The sequence below is a fragment of the Spermophilus citellus genome (genome assembly GCF_964194105.1).
Source record: "Spermophilus citellus genome assembly, chromosome: 13".
NCBI classification, from domain to species: domain Eukaryota; kingdom Metazoa; phylum Chordata; class Mammalia; order Rodentia; family Sciuridae; genus Spermophilus; species Spermophilus citellus.
In genome coordinates, this window is record NC_138193.1 from 85,477,420 (window position 1) to 85,502,277 (window position 24,858).

Here is a 24,858-nt window from a genome sequence, read left to right on the forward strand (position 1 = left end):
CAAGAGCCTGGTCTTTTCTTTCTACTCAGTGACATATCCTTTTGGCCCCAATTATCCCCCAAGGGTTTATGTGTGTAGCAGGAGAGGTGTGCTAAATTTTCCTATCCTGTGGGAAATTACAAACCTTTATTTGAATTTCCTAATGAAAAAAGTTAAAAAATACTCCCCTTCACCCAATGGAAAAATTATTCTCTGATACAAAAAGCCAATAAAAGTGACTGTATGTAAGGGAAAAACATTCAGAATTTATGCTATTCTGTGTTATCACTGAAATATCATCAGTAAGACCTTCGAGATCATTTTCTTTAACAATTAAATAAAAAAACATTTACAGGCCTCTGGTATCCTGAGTGTGGCCACTTTTCCTATTTTATTTGCAAGTTGTATACATTATCTAAGTTGGTGTTAAAAACTGCCTTGGAAGTTTTAAGACAATATTTTTATAATGTAAAGAAAGCATTTGCCTTTTCTTTTTCAAGAATGTTCGGTCACTCCATTTGCAAGTCTAATCATCACATTTATACATAAGGAGAAAAAAAGAGCAGAAAGAAATGGCCAATTCCTTTCTTATTTGTTACTGATCAGATCTTAGCAGCTGCCTCTTGAATTTCTTTTCCACAAAGAAATGATTTTTCTACCTGCTAATTATTTTGCTGGTTGTAGATATTCCACTCGTGCTAAACAAAAGCACACTTTGTGTTTAAATCACTTTTCTTTAGCTATTTGTTCAAGGGCTATATGAGCCCTAAACTGTAACCGGGCTTCCATGGAATAGTCTTTATAGTTCTTTATGTTGTCTAGATATTTTGTTGCACTGGCAAAATCTCCTTTCAGATAGTGTAGAATTCCTAGTTCATAGTAAGTATATGGCACCAAATAGTGGTCATATTTTAAAAACTTCTCCTTTTGAATAACACGATTAAAGTAATGCTCAGCCTTCAAATATTTGCCTAGGTGTTTTAGGCATAGCCCTTTCAGCAAATTTAAGAAACTTATGTCATCTGTGCCATATTCCTCATTTGGATTTTCCTGCAAAAGGTCTTTTCCTTTGTTAATTATTGATAGCCAGCTTGAAATAAGCTCTACTTTTTTGCTCATGACTCGGAAACCACTCCAGGCATAAATGAATTCCAGAAGGGGCTGTGCCGTAAACCAGCCTGTAGTAGTACCATAGCGCTGACCTTTCTCAGCAACAAACTTTTCTATTGGCACAGGGGTGCCTAAAATTTTGATTCTCAGGTTTTCCACATTTAAGAAGAGAGAGGTCATGTTATCATTTAGTGATCTCACAAAATCAGGAGGAAGTAAGGCCAATATGATAGCTTTACTGTACACATATATTGCCTTGGACCATCTGCTATGTACATACAGTAGATGGGCATAGTTGTAAGCCTGCTTCCAATCCTGCAGAAAAATGTGGCACCACATGAGTTCCCAGTAACAGAGGTGGTGAACCTGTTTCCATTCGTTCTGAGTAAAAATGCACTCATGTAATTTCAATTGTGCTTTTTCAAAATTTCCTCTCAACATACTAAAACGTGCATGAAAAAATTTAAGTACAACACAGTTTGGAAATTTCTGGAGGTATATGAGGAAGAGATTCTCTGTAGCCAAACTGGAAACTTTTTCAACACCAAAAGCTACATGGATGTAACTGTAATAAAAGAGTAGAGTGAAAACACTTAAAATATTATTTATATGAGTTTCAGATGCACTCTCATGAAGCAAAGCCAAGCCTACCTCTCTCTCCCCAGAAAGTCCAACAACATTGAGAAGTCTAAGTGTCTTTGGTGGCACAAGTGATAACATCAAATTAAATGATCCAAGTCCAAATTTTATCCCTCCAACCAAGTGTCTGTGGGCTTTGCTGTGGCCATGAGGCATAAGAGTCAATACCTGTTGACAATCTTTGTATATTTGATAACTTGACCCAACGCTGAGCCCACTTTTAAGAAAACTAATCATACTGTCATCCTGTATAAATGCTATGGAAGATTTCAAAATCAAACACTCAGCATAGCAGACTTCTGCATGTAATTCTTCTTCTTTGACAGCTCTTATTCCCTGTCTACTTACTATACGAGATAAAGTCATTATCCTAGTTCTTCTTCGGAAATTGTTACAGGTTTTCAAAGCTTCCTTTGCAGCGTTCATCCCAATCTGTATGTCCTGTGGATCAAAAGTCAGGATGGCTTTCACAACCATAAGCATACTGTATAATAGGGCATGGTATGTGCTGTTTTTAGACCACGGGTAAATGAGATTTATTGCATCTGTGAATCTGTTATTTAGAAATAAGTATAGTCCAGTTGTGCATTCTTCCAAGGAAGACAGGAGATTCATTGTTGTTGCCATAGGGATAATTTCATAGGCATCTTCAAACTTTTCCTCCTGAACATTTTCTCTTTTACTTAGAGGAAGTGATCTACTAATGACATCCTGATCTTTTTCTCCTTCACTTAAAGTACGTGTACTGTTTAACTTGTCCTCCTGATCATTTTCTCTTTTTCTTAGAATAAGAGGCATATTTGCTTCTCCGCTTAGAGATGGGAAATATTCAAAGTGGAGTGACGTGGTTGAAACGAGGGTAGCTGCTGCTGTCTTAACCAGGGTCTCTTAGTCCACCCAAAGCTCCGTGTGGGGTATTGCTGTTAAAATGGAGGTAAACACACGACTAGCCGTGAGATGCAGCACAAGGATATCTATGTCAGACAAGGGGGGAGAAAGATAATTTTATTTACCCATAAGAAGCCTTTCTGAAAGGTTTAAATCATAAAGAAAACATGCACTTTAAAAACATTCCAACATAAATCCTTTGTAAACAGTTATTTTGTAACCATTCCTTCAATATATCAATTTTGCAAGATCATGCTGTTGTGTATTTTACTGCAGAACTGTACTGTGAGAGCTGTAAAACCCCTGAATAGGAAAGGCCTTGAGGGACAAGAATCTGGCTGGAAAGAGAATGTATCCACTCAGTTCTCCAGTTCAGACTAAGGAAGGGGTGAATTGTACAGACCAGAGAATAAAGATTATGGAAATGAAAAATCCCTCCCACGCTGTTAGCACCATCACGGCACTTGCACATAGTATGAACGCTAACTAGGTCTTAGCAAAACTAATACGGTCAGTTGTACAAGACTTTGGGTATGGAGAGAGCCATACAAACTAGAAAGACTTCCCAGCATTGTTGCCTTTAGAAAAAAGAAATTCAAATAAAACAATGTTATCACAGCATTACTATAGTATCTTGGTAGGAAATCATTTCTTCTACCAGGAGTCATTTAACAACTGCAAGGTCAGGTGGGAGTGGGCATATTCAAGACCAATTATGAATAGCAAACTAATTTATTCATACTAACATGAGTGGTTCAATTAATTTTTATTTTAAAAAGTAAAAACCACAAACATGACACTTAACAATAATTATTAAAATACTTTAGAAATGGGCACAGTGGCACCACCATCCCAGCAGCTAGGAAGGCTGAGGCAGGAGGATTGCAAGTTCAAAACCAGTATCAACAACTTAGTGAGGTCCTAAGCAACTTAGTGAGACTCTGTCTCAAAATAAAAAATAAAAAGGACTTGGTTCAATCTTTAGTATGAAATATTTTTTTTAATTTTTTAAAAATTAAGTAGAATAATTACAAGTACATATGAATAATTAAGTATATACTTCAGAGAATATACCTAAATTTTGTTTGTTTTGTGGTACTGGAGATTGTACTCAGGGGCACTCTACCACTGAGCTACAACCCCAGGCCTCCTCAGCCCTTTTTATTTTTTATTTTGAGACAGGGTCTCACTAAGTTGTTGAGGCTGGCCTTGAGCTAACAATCTTCCTGTTTTATTAGCCTCCTGAGTGACTAGGATTAGTGGTGTCCACCTCATGCTCAGCACCTGGCTAAATTCTTTATTTCAATAAATAAAAAGTCAAGAGTGAGAGGTAAAGCAAGAAGGATAATCAAAGGAAAGAAGAGAAACACAGAAGAAAGAGATGCAGATTTTTATGAAGAAGGAAAAAAAAAAAACAAAGAAGGAAAATATGTTACATCCAAGGAAAAAATAATGGAGAAGACAGCCTCAGATGTATTATTTTAGGTAAATATTTGTTTTTATACCTTAGGGTTCGATAATGTTTCAGGGTATTAGCAACTGTAAAAACTATCCTTTGGAAAGCAGAGTTAATCACACAATTAGCTGAAACTTGGTTCTGAGTGAGAGAGCCACATCATCCATTAGGAGGGAAATTAATCTTTGGGTGGCAACAAAAGTGGCTAGGGCTAAGGGTGCAGCTCAGTGGTAGAGCACTTGCCTATCATGTGAGGGCCTGGGTTTGATCCCCAGTACTGGGGTCAGGGAGTAGTGGCTAGATCAAGGTTATCCAGATCCACCTGGGCAACAGCCAAGTTCAATTCAAGGACAGTTTCCTTTCTTCTGGCCTAAATCAAGATGTTTTCAAATTATATTCCATAGACTATTCTCCATTCAAGATAACCCAAAATTTTACTTTGTCTGAAACTTTATCTAAATCTGTTAGCATAATCACCCCCAACACTGTTAACAGACAGATAGATAGATAGATAGTTAGATAGATAGATAGATAGAGACTAAAGGGGATATACAAAGCACAGGTAAAGAGGATTTTTCTTTTTTCTTTTCTTATTTTGGTGATACTAGGGATCAAACAAAGGGTCCCACAAATGGTAGGCAAGTGTTCTAACACTGAGCTATAGCCCCCTGAATATATATATATATATATTTTTAAGTGTCAGTCTTCTGATTATGTCTTTTGTATGTCTTGACCAACAATAATGACTGGCACTTAGCTAAATTAGCATTTATCAAATGGTTATGATAGTTTTCAATTTGTATATACTAAAATTCAAGATGAAATAGTCACTTAAGCATTTAAGCTAGGTGTGGTGGCACACCTGTAATCCTAGTGACTCAGGCGGCTGAGGCAGGAGGATCCCAAGTTAAAGACCAGCCTTAGCAATTTAGTGAGGCCCTAAGCAACTTAGCAAGAACTTGTCTCAAAATAAAAATAAAAAGAGCTGGGGCTCAGTTGGTAGAGTACTTGCCTTTCATGCATGAGGCCATGGGTTCAATCCCTAGCACACACACACACACACACACACACACACACAAAGCCACATCCATGGGGATTTGGCTCAGTGGTAAAAGAACCTCTGGGCTCCATCCTCAGTACCAAAAAAAAAAAAAAAAAGAGAGAGAGAGAAGAGAAGAAATAGAGAAATAGTCATTTAATTGTTAATACTATCAATCAGTTAATACTTTTAAAAAAATATTTATTTTTTAGTTGTAGGTGGACACAATATCTTTATTTTATTGATTTATTTTTATGTGGTACTGAGGATCAAACCCAGTGACTCACACATGCTAGGCAAGTGCTCTACCACTGAGCTACAACCCAAACCGAGGCCTTATGTTCTTAACACAGAGTTCCTATTTATCAGTAAGACAGATAAAACATTCCAACAGAAAAATCAGCAAAGAACATGAATGGTTAACAAGCTTAATGTTTGGCCTGTGAATCAAAATCAAATTGAAAAATAAGATATCTTAAAAAATCAAATTTGGCAGATTAAAAAATCATTAACACTTGGTATTAATGAAGCTGCAGTGACCAAATGCCCTTTTAGACTTGTTGCCAGATGTATAAATGGGTGTAACCACTTTGGAGAGCTAATTGATAACATTCATTTTTTTTCTTTGCAGTACTGGAGATCAAATCTTGTGCATGTTAGGCATACGCTGTTCCACTGAGTTACATCTCTAGCTCCTAACAATATGCTTTAAAAGCTTATACATTTTTCATACTCTTTTACTCAGCAATTTCATTTATGGAATTATAATAATAATGATTATTATTAGTTGTACCTGGGATTGAACCCAGGGCTTTGCAAATGATAGGCAAGCACTCAACCACTGAGCTACATGCCCAGATCTTTTTTTTTTTTTTGTCTCAACTAAGTTGCTTAGGCAACTTGTTTTTGAACTTGTAATTCTACTGCCTGCCTCAGCCTCCTGAGTAACTGAGATTATAGGTATGCATCACAGTACCCAGCTACTTATATAATTGTTCTAAAGAAATAATCGGGAATATGCATGGATATTTATACAAGTTATATTCACTTCAGCATTTATTTATAACATATAAAATGAAAGCAATCTAAATTTTTTATAACAAAGGAACCCTACAATGGTATACTCTACAAACATTATATTCTTGAAAAAGAAAATTTAATGACTTAGATAATTGTTGATAGTGCAATGTACTGTATTAGGGTTATCCAGAGAAACCAAACAAATAAAGAAAAATCCATATCTATACATCTGTATCATCTACCTACCTATCGATGTATCTTTCTATGGAGATTTGTTGTAAAGAATTGGCTCAAGGGCTGGGGTTGTGGCTCAGTGCTTGACTGGCACTCGAGGCACTGGGCTTGATCCTTAGCACCACATAAAAATAAATAAAGTAAATGTACTGTTGGCTATCTACAACTAAAGAGAAAAATATTTAAAAAAAAATTGGCTCAAGCAATTAAGGAGGCTGAGAAGTCCCAAGATCTTCAATCTGCAAGCTGGAAACTCAGGAAAACCATTGGCATAGTAGTTCCAGTGAGAGTCTGAAGGCCCCAGAATGAGGTGTTCCAATAGTGTGAATTTTAATCTCCAAACTGACAGAATGGAAACCCAAGAAGAGCTAATTCTTCAGTTCTGTTTAGAAGGCAGGAAAAGATGGCTATCTCATTCAGTCAGCCAGGTAGAAGGAGTTCCTACCCAAAGTTTTTTTTTTTTTTTCCCCTATCAAGGTCCAAATACTTGGATGAAGCCTGCCCACATAAAGTAGGCAATCTGCTTGACTCAAATGTTAATCTCACTCAGAAACAACCTCATAGACCTAACCAAGGATAATGTTTGACCAAAAGCCCGGCAGCTGGTGACCCAGTCAAGTTGAAACATAAAGTCAAACATCACATGCACTAAGCAAATACAGCAGGGCTTTACAAAATGATACATTTTTTTCCCTAAAGAAACAACATACACATGGATAAAAACTGGAATTATATATCCCAGATGATTAAAGATGGTTATCCCTGGGTGGTGTGACTGTGGATAACATTTATAGAGCTCTTTGATTTATGATGAGGTTGTCATGGAGTTATATCCCCATAAACCCATCATAAGTCAAAAATATTAAGTTCAAAATGCATTTATTATCTGGCTAAACTCCTTGTAAAGTAAAAATATAAGTTGAACCATAGTAAGTCAAGGATTATCTATATCCATTTTATCTAATAACATTCAACAAATATTAAGCATCTAAGATGCAAGAACTGTGCTAAGAATTAGGCATACAATAGTTAGATTTGGTCCATCCTGCACAATATTTTCATAGTCTAGTATTTGTGCTTTATTCCATTTTACCCAAAGTCAAAGTCAAAGTTTGCCCAAGTCACTGTATGCACAGTCAGGGTTTAAGCCCAGGTTAGAGGTCATAGTCATAGTCAACACCCTGTACATTACAGTATTATTTCAACTTCTATTTTAAAAGTCATTTGACAAGGGGTTGGAGTTGTGTCTCAGTGGTAGAGTGCTTGCCTGGCATGTGTGAGGCCCTGGGTTTATCCTCAGCATTGCATATAAATAAATAAAATATCCACTAACAATTAAAAATTATTTTTTAAAAAAGTAATTTGACAAAAATTTATTGACCACCTACTTTGTGCATGGCAGTTCTATATGCTTGCGCAAACATGAAATATACCTCGTTTTCAAAATGCCTAAAGATTTACAATAGCAGGGAGGAAGGCTCTCATTGAAAAAGAAATATTTTGAAAGACTGTAGGGACATCTGAGCTTTGGGATAAGATCAGGAGCCATAAAAATCCTAGGAAACCCAGGGGCTGGGGTTGTGGCTCAGTGGTAGAGCACTCACCTAGCACATGTGAGGCACTGGATTCCATCCTCAGCACCACATTAAAACAAAGGTATTGGGGCTGGGATTGTGGCTTAAACAAAGGTATTGTTGGGCTGGGGTTGTGGCTCAGTGGTAGAGCACTTGCCTAGCATGCAGGAGGCACTAGGTTAGATTTCCCCAGCAGCACATAAAAAACTAAATAAACAAAATAAAGAAATTTTGTCCATCTACAACTAAAAATATTTTTTAAAAATCCTAGGAAAACTTTCTACATGATTTAGCCATTGGGAGACAATAATGGTAGAAGGGGTAAAACTCTATTAGCAAAAATATAGGCAAATGCTAGGTAAATACACTTTAAGGTAATTTAAGAGATAACAGATTGGCTGGGTATGGTGGCACATGCCTGTAATCCCAGTGGCTTGGGAGGCTGGGGCAGGAGGATTACAAATTCAATTGCCTCAGCAATTTAGCAAGGCCCTAAGCAACTCTGTGAGACCCTGTCTCTAAATAAAATACAAAATAGAAGGCTGGGGCTGTAGCTCATTGGTAGAGCTCCTGCCTCACACTGGGAAAACAAAAAAAGCAAGAATAATTGTTATTAAATCTGAAATAAGGAAGCCAAATCAATTTGGTGTAAATATGCATATATTTTTATGAGTTTAGATCCTATTAAGATTCTTTGAGGGCAAGGTCCACATGTTTATTATCTTTATGATAAGCTTGCCCTTATTAGGAGCATAGTACAAGCTTTTGAAGAAGAAAAAATGAAAGGGAATATACATATCTTTTAAAAATTATTTTTATTTTATTTTTTGTTATGATTTGTTAAATATGAGTATACATATATTTACTGTGGTTGTAAATTAAGTGTGTAAAGAAAGTGTAAAGTGATTTACACTATTGCCCAAAATTCCAAGAAAAGATACATTAATATTCCACATTTTCCTTTTATGGAAGGTTTTCATGGAAAACAAAACCTGGACACCTCCTTAGCACCTCATTTATGACATTTAACTGAAGAGAAGCTGTCTTCCTGGAATCTGAGGGGATGGAAAATTGTGCCAAAATAAGTGGAACTAGCAAAATTCAGAAAAGTTTGGTTCTTTACACTTGAGAAGACCAACTGAGAATTTTAACCTCATAATTAAGATTATCTGTATGAGAAACACTATATGAGTAACCCTGAGAGCTAATCTGTAAGAGAAATTCAGCTGCATGTAGACAGGGGGAGAGTCAATAGGGATACTTGTTCATAAAAATGCAATAAACAACTTCCCTTGGTGTGTAACCAGACAGAATAATCCTAGGATAAAGGGGAATGTTGAGTTTTTGTTGTTGTTGTTGCTTTTTAATATCAATGAAAAATGGTAATATACTGGCAGGTTTGTAGATAGATTTTTATAACATAAAACAAATGTGTCCCTATGATCTTCAAATAATTGATAAAAATCCAAAACAAATCACTTCTAGGGAGGTAATGTGAGGCAAAAGGAACCTCTCTGATGGTCTGGGAGTATGGCTCAGTGTTAAGACACTTTCCTCGCCTGCGCACGGTCCTGTGTTTGATTCCCCAATACCATAAAACAAACATCTCCCTGGAATAGGCTCAGAATCAGTCCAGAAAGTAGCTATACTACCTTTGAGAAATCATCCATTTGCAAATGTTAATTGAGCAATAACCATGTAAAGACAGTGAAATAGGTGTTTTTTTGTTTTGTTTTGGTTTGGTTTTTTGAGACAGGGTCTTCTGAGTTGCTTAGAGCCTGGCTAAATTGCTGAAGCTGCCTTCCAATTTGGGATCCTCCTCCCTCAGCCTCCTGGGTCGCTGGGATTACAGGCATGTGCTACTTGTGCCTGGATGAAATAAGTTTTTAGTAAAATTCATTAATTTAACAACTCCTATCGTGCAATAAATGGCTAAGTCAGAAGAAGTTAAGAAGGGCTATAAAAAAAATAAAGTTGTGTAAAAGGTATCCAGGGTGTGGGGAAGGGTATATTGCCATGTTTAAAAATTATTACAGAAGTATTATATTTGTTTATAAAAACAAATCCTTCAAATAATAGGGAAGACTAAACAGTTAAAAACTGAAAGCTCTTCCCTATCTTCCACCCAATCCCACTTCCCAGGGCAACCACAATTAATAGTTAGGGAGCATATTAATGTTAGATTATACCTCTATTAACTATCCCCCACTTAGCTCCTCCATTACTATTTCCACTTAAAATATTTGTAATTATTTTTCAAAATAAGATGACATTTAATTTTTTCATCTTATAAGAGAGCATGTAGATCATAAGAAATCAAAAAATGATCAAAGTGCACGTAAACTTCACTCCTAATATTCCTCAACAACAGATAGCCTTTTATTATCTCCATTTTCTCTTGAGAAATCTAAAGCCTAAAATGACAAGTACAGTACTATGTTTCAGTTTACACAGCTACTAGCCAGTGATTTCTTAGTTCAAATTGGAATTTTTCTACTTTCAGGCACCCCCACCAGTTAAAAAAAAAATTATAGAAATCTGTGAAATACAGGAAAGTGAGAAAATTACTTTTTTTAATACCAATTTATTTTTATAAAGCCAACAAGTACACATATATTTGATTTTGGAGTCTGCTTTTGTTACTTAACTGTGTATCATGAATATATTTCTGATGTTAAAAATTTTTCTACTTAGTGAGGTGTAGTGGCGCCTGCTTATAATCCTAGCAGCTTGGAAGGCTGAGGCAGGAGGATCACAAGTTCAAAGCCAGCCTCAGTACCTTAGCAAGGCCCTAAGCAACTCAGTGAGACCCTGTCTCTAAATAAAATAAAATAAAAAAAAAAAGGCTGGGGATGTGGCTCAAGCGGTAGCGCGCTCACCTGGCATGCGTGCGGCCTGGGTTCGATCCTCAGCACCCCATACAAACAAAGATGTGTCCGCCGAAAAATAAAAAATAAATATTTAAAAATTCTCTCTCTCTCTCTCTCTCTTTAAAAAAAAATACATGGTATCATTTCTCTGCACTCGTGAGAAAAATAGTGTGTTGTTTTTAAATTTGCATTTATTAATGAGGATAAATATATATATTTTTTCAGTACTGGGGACTGAACTCAGGGGTGCTCTACCAATGAGCTACATCCCTAGCATTTTTTATTTTACTTTGAAATTCAGGCTTGCTAAGTTGCTGAAGCTGGCCTGGAACTTGCAACCCTCCTGCCTCAGCCTCCTGAATCTAGGATTACAGTTGTGCACCACTATACCTGCATGAATTTTTAAAAAAAATTTTGTAGTTGTAGATGGACAGAGTGCCTTTATTTTATTTATTTTTTTCCTATATGGTGCTAAGGATTGAACCCAGTGCTTCACACAAGCTAGGCAAGCGCTCTGCCACTGAGCTATATAGCCCCAGCCCTGCATGATTTTTTTTTATGAGGATAAATCATGCTTGTTAGTTACTATCAACTCTAGATACCTGGATTTGGAGATTGGAAATAAAAGGATTGGTGGGATGGGATCAAACATTTTATATATCAAAAAGCATATAAGATTTTAAAAATTACTGTTAGCATCCTCTTACTTAAAAAAGGTAGAGGAGAACTGGGGATGTAGCTCAGTGGTAGAGTACTTGCCTAGCCTTCACAAGGCTCTGACATTCCTAAGGCCCTGGGTTTAAACACCGGAACTATAAAACTAAAAACAAAATAGTTGGGGAACTACTACTACTACATTTTAAAACACACACACATACACACTATATATATACACACACACACACACACACACATACATACACATATATGTATATATACATATATGTATATATAGAGCCACATCCCCAGACCTTATTATTATTATTATTATTATTATATATAATAAAATCTAGGAGATATATTATATATAATATTTGCAAAATAAAGGATAGTTCATCCCAAAAGAAGAGAGGTTGGCAATAATTCTGAGATTGGAGAAACTTTGTCAAAGTCCAGACTGATGGTCCTTGTAGCAGGATTTGGAAACCATTGCACTCATCATATTGCTGTTCTTAATCTTAATTCCATTAGAGAAACAAGATAATTAGACTAGTGAGCTCATAAAATTTCTCTTGCCTCTGAATTTCAAGCCATTTTTTTCAAAAGTGGTTTAATTATCTATATAGGAATTGTAATATATTGTCAATAGCTTTGGAATATATTTTGTTTTGTTTTTGTTTTTATGAGACAGGGCCTCACTGTGCTCCCAGACTGGCTTGGAACCCATGATCCTCCTGCCACAGCTTTTCAAGTAGCTGGGGCTACAAGTACATACTATGACACCTGGCTGGAATAGACATTTTATTTGCCTTTTTTTTCCCTCTCTAAGGTATGCCTAATTTTTATACATTAGCTTAAAAGACCAAATAATAATTGTTATAATAAAAAAGTAACAATTTTTCTGTCTTATCTCTTTTTCTCTGTGTTCTGCTGGGATCAAACTTGGCAAGTGCTCTGCCACTGAGCTATATCCCTGGCCCTTCCTATCCTGTCTCCATTGCTCATGAACACATCTTCCCATTAAATAGGCAATTGTCTTTGGATAGAACCCTTAAGAAGTTTTCAGAATTTGAATTTGGGATTCTTAGGGATCTAATTTACTTGAAGATTTCTTAACTGAAATGTTGCTTTTTAAATGTGTCAATATTTTTCTCTCTGTGGATTGGGTCACATAAGAAAAGTGCCAATTCAATTATTATTGAAGTCAATGAATAAAGGCAAAGATGTCTCATAGAAAGTTAGCTGGCCATTCGAGGATGGTCACCATGTTCCAGTGTCTTGTCCTCAGGTTTGCAGAAATAAAATTTCGATTTTGTCAATAAACTCACACCGTATCAAATTTTTAGCAACTGACACAAGCTAGTCAAACTATTACTTCTAACAGAAAACATTTATTAAATATTCAGGATCTGCTAGATACTGTGCAATGTTATTTACCTCATCTGATCCTAACAACATTCTGAGATAGGTACTCCTACTGAACACCATTTTGTAGGTGAGAAAGCTAAAGAGATGTTAAATAATTTGGTTAAAGGTCAAAAGTAGGCTGCTATTAACCTGAGGGGCCAAACTTCAAACCCAACTCTGTCATATTCCAGAGCTTTTATGCTATTTTCTTTTTTGTATGAGGGATTGAACCCTGGGGTGCTTAATCACAGAGCCACATCCACAGATCTTTTTATTATTTTTATTTTGAGGTAGGGTCTTGCTAAATTGCTAAAACTGGCTTTGAACTTGTAATTCTCCTGCCTCTACATTCCAAGTTGCTGGGATTATAGGCGTGTACTGCCTTACCCAGGTGAGTTTATGCTCTTAATCTTTACATTACTCTCTCACCTTAGAAAAGGATTTATTACCTAAAATGTTTTTTAGAGTATGGTTTCTTTCCTTTTAATATTTTTTGGTTGTAGATGAATATAATACCTTTATTTTATTTATTTATTTTTATATGGTGCTGAGGATCAAACCTAGTGCCTCACACATGCTAGGCAAGCACTCTACCACTGAGCAACAACCCCAGCCCCCACTAAAATGTTCTTATTAATTTATAGAAGACAATCATTTCCACAGACTAGAAATTAAATAAGCTGGGCACATGGTGACATAGTCACTGTAAACATAGTGACTTGGGAAGCTGAGGCAGGAGGATTCCAAATTCGAGGCCAGCCTCAACAATTTTAGTGAGGCCCTAAGCAATTTAGTGGGACCTTGTCTCAAAATAAAAAATAAAATGATCTGAGGATGTGACTCATGGGTAAAATGTCCCTGGGTTAAATCCCTAGTACCAAAAAAAAAAAAAAAAAAAAAAAAAAATTACTGAACAGGCTGGGGATGTAGTTCATTCCTGGGTCCAACACCCTTCTACCCCCAAATAAAATCAAAGGAAAGACAATGGTCTTAAATAGTGTCACTAGTACAGCCCAGTGTTGGTTAATAAGGTAGGTTCCTTAAGTGAATCCCATATTTAAGGAAATAAATTTATTTCTGCAAAATTTGGCCCCTCAGGTTAATAGCAGCCTACTCTTGGAGTAGACTTTGAAATCTGCATGGTTAATAACACCCCAAGCAATTCTATGCCTGAATTAGGACTGACCCGGCTCTAATCCCTGAGCCTGCCCCATAAAAGACCCCCAAACCTGTTTTGCCTCTCTCCATTTATGGAGAGATGTGCCTCTATTTGTCAGCTCTGACAAATAAATTCTTGTATCTTTGCCTGGTTACCAACTTTTATTTTCTCGTTTGCCCGTCTCCTGATTCCTCACTTTGCTTTCAACTTGAAGAGACCCTCAGCAATATGGTGAGATTCTATCTCAAAATAAAAAATAAAAGTACTGGGGCTGGGGATGTGGCTCAAGCGGTAGCGTGTTCGCCTTGCATGCGTGCGGCCCGGGTTCGATCCTCAGCACCACATACCAAAAAAGATGTTGTGTCTGCCGAGTACTAAAAAATCTCTCTCTCTCTTTCTCTCTCTCCTCTCTCACTCTCTCTTTAAAAAAAAAATAAATAAAAGTACTGGGATGTAGCTCAGTGGTAAAGTGTCCCTGGGTTCAATCCTCAGTACCAAAAATAATAAATAAATAAATAAAATACATTATTTTAGTGATTGGATTCCCTCCTACAAGATTCCCTCCTTCCAAGATAGTGCTGAATAAATCAAGCTAGCTCTCTAGTGAAGATACCAAGTTCCTTTCATTAATTTTCTTTTGTTTACAGAGGGAACAATACCATTGATTAACTTAAGCCTTTAAAGATTTCATGGTTTTACACTTTTTAATACAATCAGGCATTTCTCAGAAAGTCACAATTCCTTAGATTGTTTTAAACCCATAAACCATTTATTTAAGTCTTTTTTCTTTTTCTTTTCTTTTTTTTTTTTTTTTTTTTTTTTTTACAGTAGGGCACTCCTACATCACATTTCTCCTCTCTCAGTTTCAATCTTCCAAGTTAGTCAAAGGACTTTATTGCTCTCCCCACCTTTCATATGGTAGTACTGATTATAAGTTAGTACTTGACTAATGAGAAGTTAATTTTTTATGTAGTATGAAAGAATTATGAACAAGCTTCTATGAATGTTTTCTTCCCAGAATTTCCTAATAGCATTCTGGAGGGATTAGTAGATCATAAAATTTTGAAAGAAAAGAAAGCTGTAGTTGAATATGGTTGTTTGGATTGACCTACAGTGCATAAAAAATATAGCACATACATAAATACATATTAAAAGACTGTTCTTATAATAGATACTTGTGTAAAAGATTTAAATTTTCTTTCCTCTTGTTTTAAGGTTTTCATATCCAAGCCAAAATGGTGACAATAGCTTAAAAGTGAAACTAAAATGGTGAAGGAAGTAAGATTAAAAAGTGAACTTTTCTTTAATGCTAGACTGGAAATATTGAAGGTAAGAACAGCAGACTTTTAAAAATTGATGTAAAAAGATTATAAATTACTCTCCCTTCCTAAACTGATCATATGCTAAGATTTAACAACTGGAACATGTTAAGAATTGCTCAATATTTCATATCAGAAAATATTAGGTTATTTGTTGAAGTAATTCTGACATTTAAAATGAATCTGGAAACATGATCTTGACATGGAATTCCAGAGGTAGAAAATGACATGGTAAAAATAATTTCAAAGAGAATCAGCAGTAATAAAAGTACTCTGCACAATAAAATCTCCCTGATTTGCACCTACATTTAGTGAAAAGAACTGGTTGTGTGTTCTTACAGAAATAATATTTAGTATAGTAGTGCATGGAAACAGTATACAATATGATTATTTTGTCTTGACTTAGCAAAGCCTGATCAAGAATTGGTTCTGCTGTAACAGGGATAAATCATAGGTAATAAGCCTATCAAATACCTGTCTGAAGAGAGGCATATCAGAAGAGTCAGGAGTTTATCTCTTTTCTTTTTGGTGGTGCTGAAGATCCAACCCAGGGCAGGCTAGGCAAGGCTCTATCACTAAGCTATATCCTCGGGTTCCCCCTTTTCCTTTAACATATTTGAAAGCAGTTTTTTATAAGTTGGAAAACTGCTTCTGTTTGCACTATTATTATTTGTTTATAAATTCTCTTTTGTATAATAGACTTTGTGTTTAGAACAAAAAAAAATATTCATTGAGGCCTATTAGGAGCTATGTGGTATATAACAGGAACTATCTTTCAGTAAATTATCTATACTAGTCCAATGGTAGTTTTCACAAATTCATTAAATTCTTTTCTTTTTTTTGTACTGGGGATTAAACTACTCAGGGGTACTCAACAACTGAGCAACATCCCCAGCCCTATTTTGTATTTTATTTAGAGACAAGGTCTCACTCAGTTGCTTAGGGCCTTGCTAAATTGCTGAGGCTGGCTTTGAACTTGAGATCATTCTGATTCAGCCTCCCAGCCGCTAGAATTACAGGTGTGCACCATGTTCCAGGCTATAAATCATTAAATTTTTAATAGAAGAAAGTGAAATTAGTGAAGCATTACAGAATTGATATTGTCTTTCATGAAGTATATAAAAATCTTGATAAGAATTATTTAATGCTTTTCAGAACCCTATTAAGTAGATAAAAACAAAAATCAATAAGATTTGGGGAGAACAAACATTATACCCTCTATGGAGCTTTCATTTTCTTACCACATATGTTCTTGATTCTAATTATTTTCATAATTTGATAAATTTGAAGAACTATATACATATAAATTTATAGCATTACCTGGAGAGAATCCATACTTTATTCATCAAGTAGGCCTCCTTTCCTTGTACTCTGCATCACACACCTATACACACCAAGTGAAGTTACAACAGATGAAAAAGATAAAACTACAAATACCTAAATATTTCCTCTTTTATGTGTAACATTTTCAACTGTCATGCATTCCAGATTTAACATCTATGGTTGGGGGCAGGGGTGACAAAAGTAACTTAATTCTGTATTTTTGGAGTTGGTGTCTGGAAAATTCATTGCATAAAATCAAAACTGGATTTTAAGCAATTTCTAATGTAATGAAAAGGTGTTCATTTATTTGATGGATGTTGCGTGGTAGTGCATCAAGCAAAGTTGCTATCCCTGCTGAGGTGAGATACTCACTGATGACCTAAACTAAACGTCCCAAGCCCCAGGATCTGAGTATTAGTGGATGAGATGTGTTACTACAATACAAAGCAGAAAGCACTAGAAAGAAAGAACAAATAAATTTGTACTTCAGATGCAAATAATTTCCTAATGGCCACTAGCCAAAATGCTTTAAGGATTTAGGATTTTATCACAATTTCAACATAACTAGGAAGAACTCCCACAATTCTATTCTTTGTCCCCCAGAATCCAAAAACTTCCACCAACCACGTGGGAGATTAAATTGGTGACTTGTTCTAAAGGGGGTGGAGGGTCGGTGTAGAGCAGGGGAATTATCACCCAAAGTCTCTGGGGGGCATCACCCCTTTTGAGGCCTATGGTGCAAAGACCATTACGAAGAATGGCGGGGTTCGTGGAGTTCTCACCCTGGGCACACTCTCGATTACCTCTGATGAGCCCCAAAGATCTCTGAGTAGCACACTAGGTCAGGCTCCCCCAAAAGAAAGGCGGCGATAACTGCAACCTCAACGGTTAAAGTGTACAGCCTATAGGCGGGTCTAAAGCACCTGTGCTAAAGATTACTATCGCTGAGGATTCCTAGACTGGAAAATGAAAAGGGGTAGGGGGTAAAGGGTAGGGGGAAGGGAAGGAAGAGCCCGGGGGTTCAGAGAAAGGGGGAGGGGAAGGGAGGGGATGGAGCGGCAAGCCGGGGGGAAGACTGCAGGTTTACAGGAGGGATCGTGATGTTCCCATGGAAACGTATCCCTCCGCCCGTGACCAGCGCCTTGGCCTCTTCAGTTCCCTCCGCGCCGCTTCTCGGCTGTTTCCGCCCAGCTCCTTTGTGCCGCGCAGAACGTTGAGATGACGCATGCGCAAAACTTCCAGCCGCCGCATATATAAGCGCGAAGCCGGGCTCTTCTTCGTAGTGCCGCCGGGACCGTTGGCGAGTGTGTCTGTGTGTGGCAGCTTCTGTACTACTCGAGCCCCGGGAGCTGCGAGCTAAAGAGCAGAGCACGCGGGCCGGTCAACATGTCGCGCTACGGGCGGTATGGAGGAGGTAAGAGCTTAGGGCCTAGTAAAGAAGAGTGCTGTGCATATAGTGAATATTATGAGGCCGTGGGGTTGGCGCGGCGGTTGGGAGACGGTTATTCCGCGTGCGTAATGGCGGCTTCGGCGCACGCCAAACGAAGCCGGAGGCAGCGGGGGCGGGGTGTTGAATGGAAATGGGAAATAAGAGGGTGGGTGTCTGAGCCCGGTCCCCAGTTCTTGGGCATTTTTGTCGCCCACGCGGGCCTGAAGTCGGGTCCGGGGTCACGATTTTCCCTTTGCCCTTCTTGGAGCTGCCCGTCCGCCCCCTCCCCCCCTCGGCGGCGGCTGCCATTTTGCGCACATTGACGACCGTGGTGGCGCATTTCCTTAGCGCTTTCCCGCCACTCGAGCGGACAGATCTGGTTGCTGTGGTAAAGTGAGGGATGGATTTGGGACTGAATGGAACTGGCAGCTACAAGCTGCGCATTCTTGTCAAACAATTGTTGAGTTGAGGGATGGTAATTGCCACCAACGGTTAGCTTTTTTTGGGGGGGGGCGGCGTTTTGGAGAGCTGTTTATGACACTGGGGCAGGGAGTTGGAGACTTTGGCAAGCCAGCGCCTAGGCCGGTTGTTGTGAGGACGAGAGCGGGCGCAGCCCTACTCTCGCGGTCCGGCCGAGGCCCGCCCGACGCCGCTGCTTCGGGCCCGCGCGCTCCTAACGCGCCCGCGGCTGCCGGGACTCGGGGGCGGGGCCGGGCCGGGCCCGCCCCAATCAGGGTATCTTACTTCGCATCTTTGCTGTTTTGGAGATTTTTCTCCTTATTATAATACTGAAAACTTTGTTATAAGTCTAGTTTCTTGGGTGCTTATGGACTTCAGTGATTTTAAGACTAAATTCGACCCTAGAGAAAGCATTAGATATGTTTTGTACAAGTCGGGTGCAGTGGTGTCTAGTCTTGGCTACCTGGGAAGGAATGAGGCGGGAAGATTGCTTGAGCCCGGGAGTTGGAGACCTGACTAGGCAAAGTAGCCAGAGTCTGTCTCAAAACAGTGTCTTAAGGATGTCCAGTTTAGGCAAAGAATTCAGTCACATTGAGCCAAACTTTACTAATGTACGTTGTATTTTTTTTTTTAAAAAAACAGAAACCAAGGTATACGTTGGTAACCTGGGAACTGGTGCTGGCAAAGGAGAGTTAGAAAGGGCTTTCAGTTATTATGGTCCCTTAAGAACAGTATGGATTGCAAGAAATCCCCCAGGATTTGCCTTTGTGGAATTTGAAGATCCTAGAGATGCAGAAGATGCTGTGCGAGGACTGGATGGGAAGTAAGTGAGATGTTCATTATGAAACACTTATTAAAATGTTTTGTAGGTTAAAGATCTGGTGGGCTAAGTTTTGTGTTCTACCGTCTGGAGACCTACCTTAAATACCTGATCTTGATATTTATTCAAGACCATGAGGATTAAATCTTGTTTTGCCCCATCATCCCAAATGTGGAACATCTATTATAAAAACAAGCAACAAATACACCATTTATGGTAATTTTGAAATAATATTTGAATAATGTTTGTAGAATTGAGAACTTCAGACTTAATGGGGGTAAAGAGGGTAGCAAGGGTGGAGTTGAAGAACTTAGTAAAGAGCCAAAGCCTGTGAGGGGAAGGAGTGGTTAAAGAGAGTTTTAACTTTAGAATTTTGTTACTTTTAACAGGGTGATTTGTGGTTCCCGAGTGAGGGTTGAACTATCAACAGGCATGCCCCGGAGATCTCGTTTTGATAGACCACCTGCCAGACGTCCCTTTGATCCCAATGATAGATGCTATGAGTGTGGCGAAAAGGGACATTATGCTTATGATTGTCATCGCTATAGCCGTCGAAGAAGAAGCAGGTATTTAGTTAATAAAGGAATGGTTGGTATTCTAGTTAATTAATCAAAGTAATTCTTTATTAGCAAGGCAGAAACTAGTGTTTTTCTATAAACTTGAATGTTAATTGTACAGGTGTATTTTACAATTTTTGTTTAATTAAAAATGTTAATATATTAATAATCAACCTGGTCAAAACCTTTCAGGTTTCTTCGTTTGAGTCAGTCGCCTTGATTCAGAATGTCACGAGCCTTATGATATCATGCTGAGGCGCCTTGCAAATCCGACAATTAAGATCCTCCTAGACCTTGAGGTGATCAGCATAAGAGGCCAGATCCCCTCGAGTCATCTACACCTAGCTTCACCTTATTCTTTAAAGGGCAGAAAATTTGAGACGGTGATCGCCGTAACAGTAAATTTGGCTTACAATTGGGGCCCCCCTCCGCTTTAGAAAGAGGAACACCAGATTGACCACATTCCCAACTAGAAAAATCTTCTTGCGTCAATCAAGCCTCACCTGGCTCTTTTGGCTGTCAGTTTGATCGTCGTTAGATTGAAGAAAACATCTAGATGCAGCGATCGGCTATAGATACTTCTAGATCGTCTAGATCTACTAGACCTACTAGACCATGGGCCAAAGAGGGTCGACCTGCAAACTTGCAAGGTTTATTTTAAATACACATTACAGTGTTTTATATTATGTAATTCTAAGTTGTAATTCAGCTTTTAACAATCTTTTTTTAGGTAGTAAAAAAAAAAAAAACCAACAACTAGGCCCAGAGTTTATTTCCAAATGAGACACTAAATTTAAATAGTTTTGAGATTTGATTTCAGCAGAGGCACAAAAACGCTAAAAACGAGTTATCGTCTAATATTTTGTATTTTTCTAACTTGAAAAATAGGTCACGATCTAGATCACATTCTCGATCCAGAGGAAGGCGGTACTCTCGCTCACGTAGCAGGAGCAGGGGACGGAGGTGAGAAATCTTCAGTAATTCCTCTTCACAAGTGGGGGCGGGGGGGAGGCTTTTTTGAGATGGACTTTAGTTTCTTTTAATTTTTAGGTCAAGATCAGCATCTCCTCGACGATCAAGATCTGTATCTCTTCGTAGATCAAGATCAGCTTCACTCAGAAGATCTAGGTCTGGTTCTATAAAAGGATCGAGGTATTTCCAGTATGTAACACTTTTTTCCTCCTTATTTGTAGTTGGATTGTCACATCTTAACCACAACAGCACAGTGGTGGAGTGTCTTAAGGACACTTAAAATTCAAATGAATTGCTTCAGAATGTTTGAGATTTAAAAGTTGAATTTTTATGATTTCTAACGTGGACGTTAGTTTTACAAGTAAAGATTTTAAGGCTTGTTAAGAGGCCATAGTGGACTAGGCATAGTGATTCATTCCTGTAATTCCAGTGACTTATGAATCTAAGGCTGGAGGATGACAAGTCTGAAGCTGACAGTTTTAACACATTTAAGAGAAGTGAAAAATCAAGTTGGGAACCATATATTTCCTTAGTAAGCAAGTCTTAAAATTTGGAACTTATACAACTCTAGAAAATGTTAACACTATAGATGATGAAGCAGTTGTTCAGAATGCCACTCAGTTACTTGCTGTTGAATAGAACAAACCCTTTAAAAGTAGAAATTACAAATCCTGTGGTCTATTTGAAAAAACTGGACTAATCTCTAGATAGTTTATCTAATTTATTGCAGGATCTCAAGATATTTGAGATGCATATATCAGCCCAGTGTAGTTGGTGTAACTTGCTTATGATTTAAGAAAAAAGCCTTACTCGTTTGTCCAACTTTAGATTGACACAAGGCAAGATTTTGCATTTTGATCAGTTTTAGGTCCTTTGTTCCTAACCTATCTAATTCAGTGCTCCAAAAAGGAATGCCTATGGACTAATGTATTTTCATTTTTCTTTTATTAAAGATCCCGGTCAAGATCAAGATCTAGATCTAGGTCTCTTTCACGACCAAGAAGCAGGTAAGGTACAAGTGTGATCAAATGCTCTTCCAGTTATATGGCACCAATATCCAAAGAGTTCAAAGTGTTTTTCATTGTTGAAAAATTTGAATGTCAACTCCTAAGTGGAAATACAAAACCTTTTTAAGCCAAATGAGAACTTCATTTATACATGGCCTATTGCAGGCTTCTTAGAGGAGGGAATGTGAAGTGCTAGAAATTTGTGATTTGTTGGGGTTGAGAGGCCTTTGCTAGAACTGTTAGGGGCATTGGAGAAGCATCCTGAAATAAATGTTTTTTAAGATAGTATGTGGAAAAGATGAATTGTGACAATTCAGCAGTTCACTTTAATTTAAAAAAAAATTATAGTCTGACATTTTTTAAGCTCAGGACAGTGTGGGGGTTTGTTTTGTGGTTAAAAAGGAAGGGATTGGTTAGTACTTTTTCTTAATAGAGTTTCTCGTGTTTTGACAGCCGATCAAAGTCCAGATCTCCATCTCCAAAAAGAAGGTAAGCTAAATAATCTTTTGTTGCGAAGTCTTAACCAATCAAGTGTGGCCTCTGCAGAATTTGTCTGCTTTGCCTAATTAGCAATCTTTGAGCTCTTTGGAGAATTGGTGCTATATAGATTAGGTATTATGTTTCTGAGATGATTGCTTTTCCTTTAACAGTTTTTTACTTTTATATAGTCCTATGAATCCTTAGTTGTAGAAATTTCATGCTAAGCAGCTTGATTTTTTTTCCTACATTCTACCTGTGGACAATAGGTAGAAATGAAGTCCATGTGAGGAAAACCATAAATCTTGCAAATGGTTGAAATCTAGCAACTAAATTATTTTGTCTCTTGGTCCTTAAGGAGCCAGAGAACTACAAATGGTTGTTCTATTTAATGTAACCTTGGAATTTTGGCAAGGTTATTAAAAAAGCCTAATACTAATGGGTGGGGAGGATAAGTATATAAATTTAATGTAAGTTTAGATCTTTGCTTTAGTAGGAATACATTGTACCTTAGGATTTATTGAAGTATTATTTTCCCTGACTGTACATTGGAAAGAGTGTATTTCAGTAGACACTAATTGGTTCCCAAACCTAATGTTTTTCTTTTTAGTCGTTCCCCATCAGGAAGTCCACGCAGAAGTGCAAGTCCTGAAAGAATGGACTGAAGTTTTCAAGTTCACCCTTTAGGGAAAAGTTATTTTGTTTACATTATTATAAGGGATTTGTGATGTCTGTAAAATGTAACCTAGGAAGGATATTTCAATCATCTAATCAAAAAGGATCTGGATTAATACTCTGTAAATTCACAGCAGTAAGATGTAAGTTTTTGTTGAATGTATTAACATCTTATGGTCTGAACATGGGTTTTTATTTGGCACATTTAAATAAAATGTTTCTAAATAGATTTTTGATTCGTGTTCAATATTAACACTTCTCAATTTGGTAACCATCAGGAGTCAAACTTGATAACTATTAAATATTCATACAGAGTTACATTCAAAGTTTAATGGTGTTAAAAGTCTTGAACATCATTAACTGTTCTATACATAACACTTTGTCAGCATCTTAAGGGACTTTGAAAAATTCTATCTTACCCTTGTATCTGGGTAAGATGATCTTGAGTCCCCTGTAATAGTATGAGTTTATCATGACAGATCCCTCAATTTAACTTACTGAAGTTGGTGTTAAGAGACATCAAACTAATGATCTCAATCTGTCAATCTAGAGGGACCACTGATTGACCTATAAATGAGCATGACAGGAACTAAGCAAAGCTTTTTGAGTAAATGTGATATAAGATGTAAGGAGAAACTGATTTCTGGAGGCTGTTTTAGCTTATTGATGTTTCCAGGCAATTAGGTGGGATGGTTTCTATTCAGTGTTCTTTGTTTTCAAACATTAGTTAACTGATTTTATACCAAAAAAAAAAAAAAAAATGCATGTATGAGAAATTGTCTGGATTTGGAATAAAATGTAAACCAGCTTTGCAAAATTTTCCAGCCTAGATACTTTTCTGTATTCCTTCAAATGGATCGCCTTATTTTGTTCAAAGACCTATTATGTCTAAGCTAGGTTTCACAATTCCCAACAACCAACATTATTTTGCCAAGCTGGTGCAAAGTAATTAATGATGTCAATCGGCAATGTTAATGAGACTTCAGCAGTTTTGTAAATCCCACGTATTTAGTAGCAACATTTCATGTAGCTTAAGTTTTTTTGGTAGTATATGGTAGACCTTAGAATGTTACAGCCAGTAGGTTCTTATTCAGACTTTAACTATATTAAGTATAATGGGACAATGGTTATTTTTGAGAGTTTTCTGGACAAACTTTTACCAGGTATTTTCTAACCTTGGTGTAAAAAAGGAAAAAGTGCTGGTGGCACAGGAATCTGTCCTTGTCTGTTTTCTTAAGGCTTTTCTACAAAGTCATTGGATGATAATGCAATTTGGGAATACTGATCTGCCTCAAATTTATTTGGTGGTCTGAGTGATCACTAGTATATTGGAAGTTATTTGGGTTCTTTGTTTTGGAATTTTGACAACTGAGCATTATACGGTTGGCATAAAGCTGTGTAACTGGCAGGCTTATTTGTTGCACTGGTTAGCTTTAATTGTTCTGTATTATATAAAGATAAGTTTACTCAACAATAAATCTGCAGAGATTGAACAAATAATCCTGATACTCAGTTTTTGGAAGTGTGAGCCCTGAGCTAAAAGGTAGGAATCATTAAAACTATAGCTTTTTTGAATGGGAAAATAGTGTCATCCCAGAAGTTAGTGTTGAAAGGATATGGGTATGAAGGAAGGGTAGAAATCCTGCTACTTTCAGAGAAAGTGAATACTGACCCTAGTCCAACAGCTTTACTCGTTGACAACTTTGTACCTACTGTGTATGATGTCATAATGATAAAGTTTCATGACAGTTTCATGGAGTTAATGTCCTGAATATTTCATATGTA

At 37.3% G+C, this 24,858-nt stretch overlaps 2 protein-coding genes across 8 annotated transcripts; one reads left to right on the forward strand and one right to left on the reverse strand.

Moving 5' to 3' along the window:
* Positions 1–538: 538 nt before the first annotated feature.
* Positions 539–17,831, reverse strand: LOC308632150 (tetratricopeptide repeat protein 39B-like). Of its 4 annotated transcripts, none has more exons than XM_081263946.1 (3): positions 17,765–17,831; positions 16,675–16,738; positions 539–2,702 (listed from the first exon to the last, which is right to left on the reverse strand). In XM_081263946.1, the coding sequence occupies exon 3, from the start codon at positions 2,524–2,526 to the stop codon at positions 706–708; it is 1,821 nt and encodes a 606-aa protein (XP_081120072.1). In that variant the 5' UTR covers positions 2,527–2,702; positions 16,675–16,738; positions 17,765–17,831; the 3' UTR covers positions 539–705. The 4 variants fall into 4 exon arrangements, with proteins under 4 accessions (XP_081120072.1, XP_081120073.1, XP_081120074.1 ...); XM_081263947.1 differs by having other exon boundaries at positions 17,481–17,812; XM_081263948.1 differs by having other exon boundaries at positions 17,460–17,812.
* Positions 17,832–17,932: 101 nt separating this feature from the next.
* Positions 17,933–23,895, forward strand: SRSF7 (serine and arginine rich splicing factor 7). 4 transcript variants are annotated; one of them, XM_081263951.1, is made up of 8 exons: positions 17,933–18,091; positions 19,208–19,388; positions 19,775–19,951; positions 20,831–20,905; positions 20,993–21,094; positions 21,868–21,921; positions 22,375–22,410; positions 23,009–23,895. In XM_081263951.1, the coding sequence occupies exons 1-8, from the start codon at positions 18,064–18,066 to the stop codon at positions 23,061–23,063; spliced, it is 708 nt and encodes a 235-aa protein (XP_081120077.1). In that variant the 5' UTR covers positions 17,933–18,063; the 3' UTR covers positions 23,064–23,895. The 4 variants fall into 4 exon arrangements, with proteins under 4 accessions (XP_081120077.1, XP_081120079.1, XP_081120076.1 ...); XM_081263950.1 differs by having other exon boundaries at positions 17,934–18,091; positions 20,993–21,103; XM_081263953.1 differs by lacking the exon at positions 22,375–22,410.
* Positions 23,896–24,858: the final 963 nt, after the last annotated feature.

Bases quoted from the DNA above. Each gene is read 5' to 3' on its own strand.
- LOC308632150 (XM_081263946.1), bottom strand. From the start codon at position 2,526: ATGCCTCTTATTCTAAGAAAAAGAGAAAATGATCAGGAGGACAAGTTA.
- SRSF7 (XM_081263950.1), top strand. From the start codon at position 18,064: ATGTCGCGCTACGGGCGGTATGGAGGAG. The intron at 20,906-20,992 runs GTGAGAAATCTT...TTTAATTTTTAG, and splicing joins AGCAGGAGCAGGGGACGGAG to GTCAAGATCAGCATCTCCTC. The intron at 22,411-23,008 runs GTAAGCTAAATA...TTTTCTTTTTAG, and splicing joins TCTCCATCTCCAAAAAGAAG to TCGTTCCCCATCAGGAAGTC.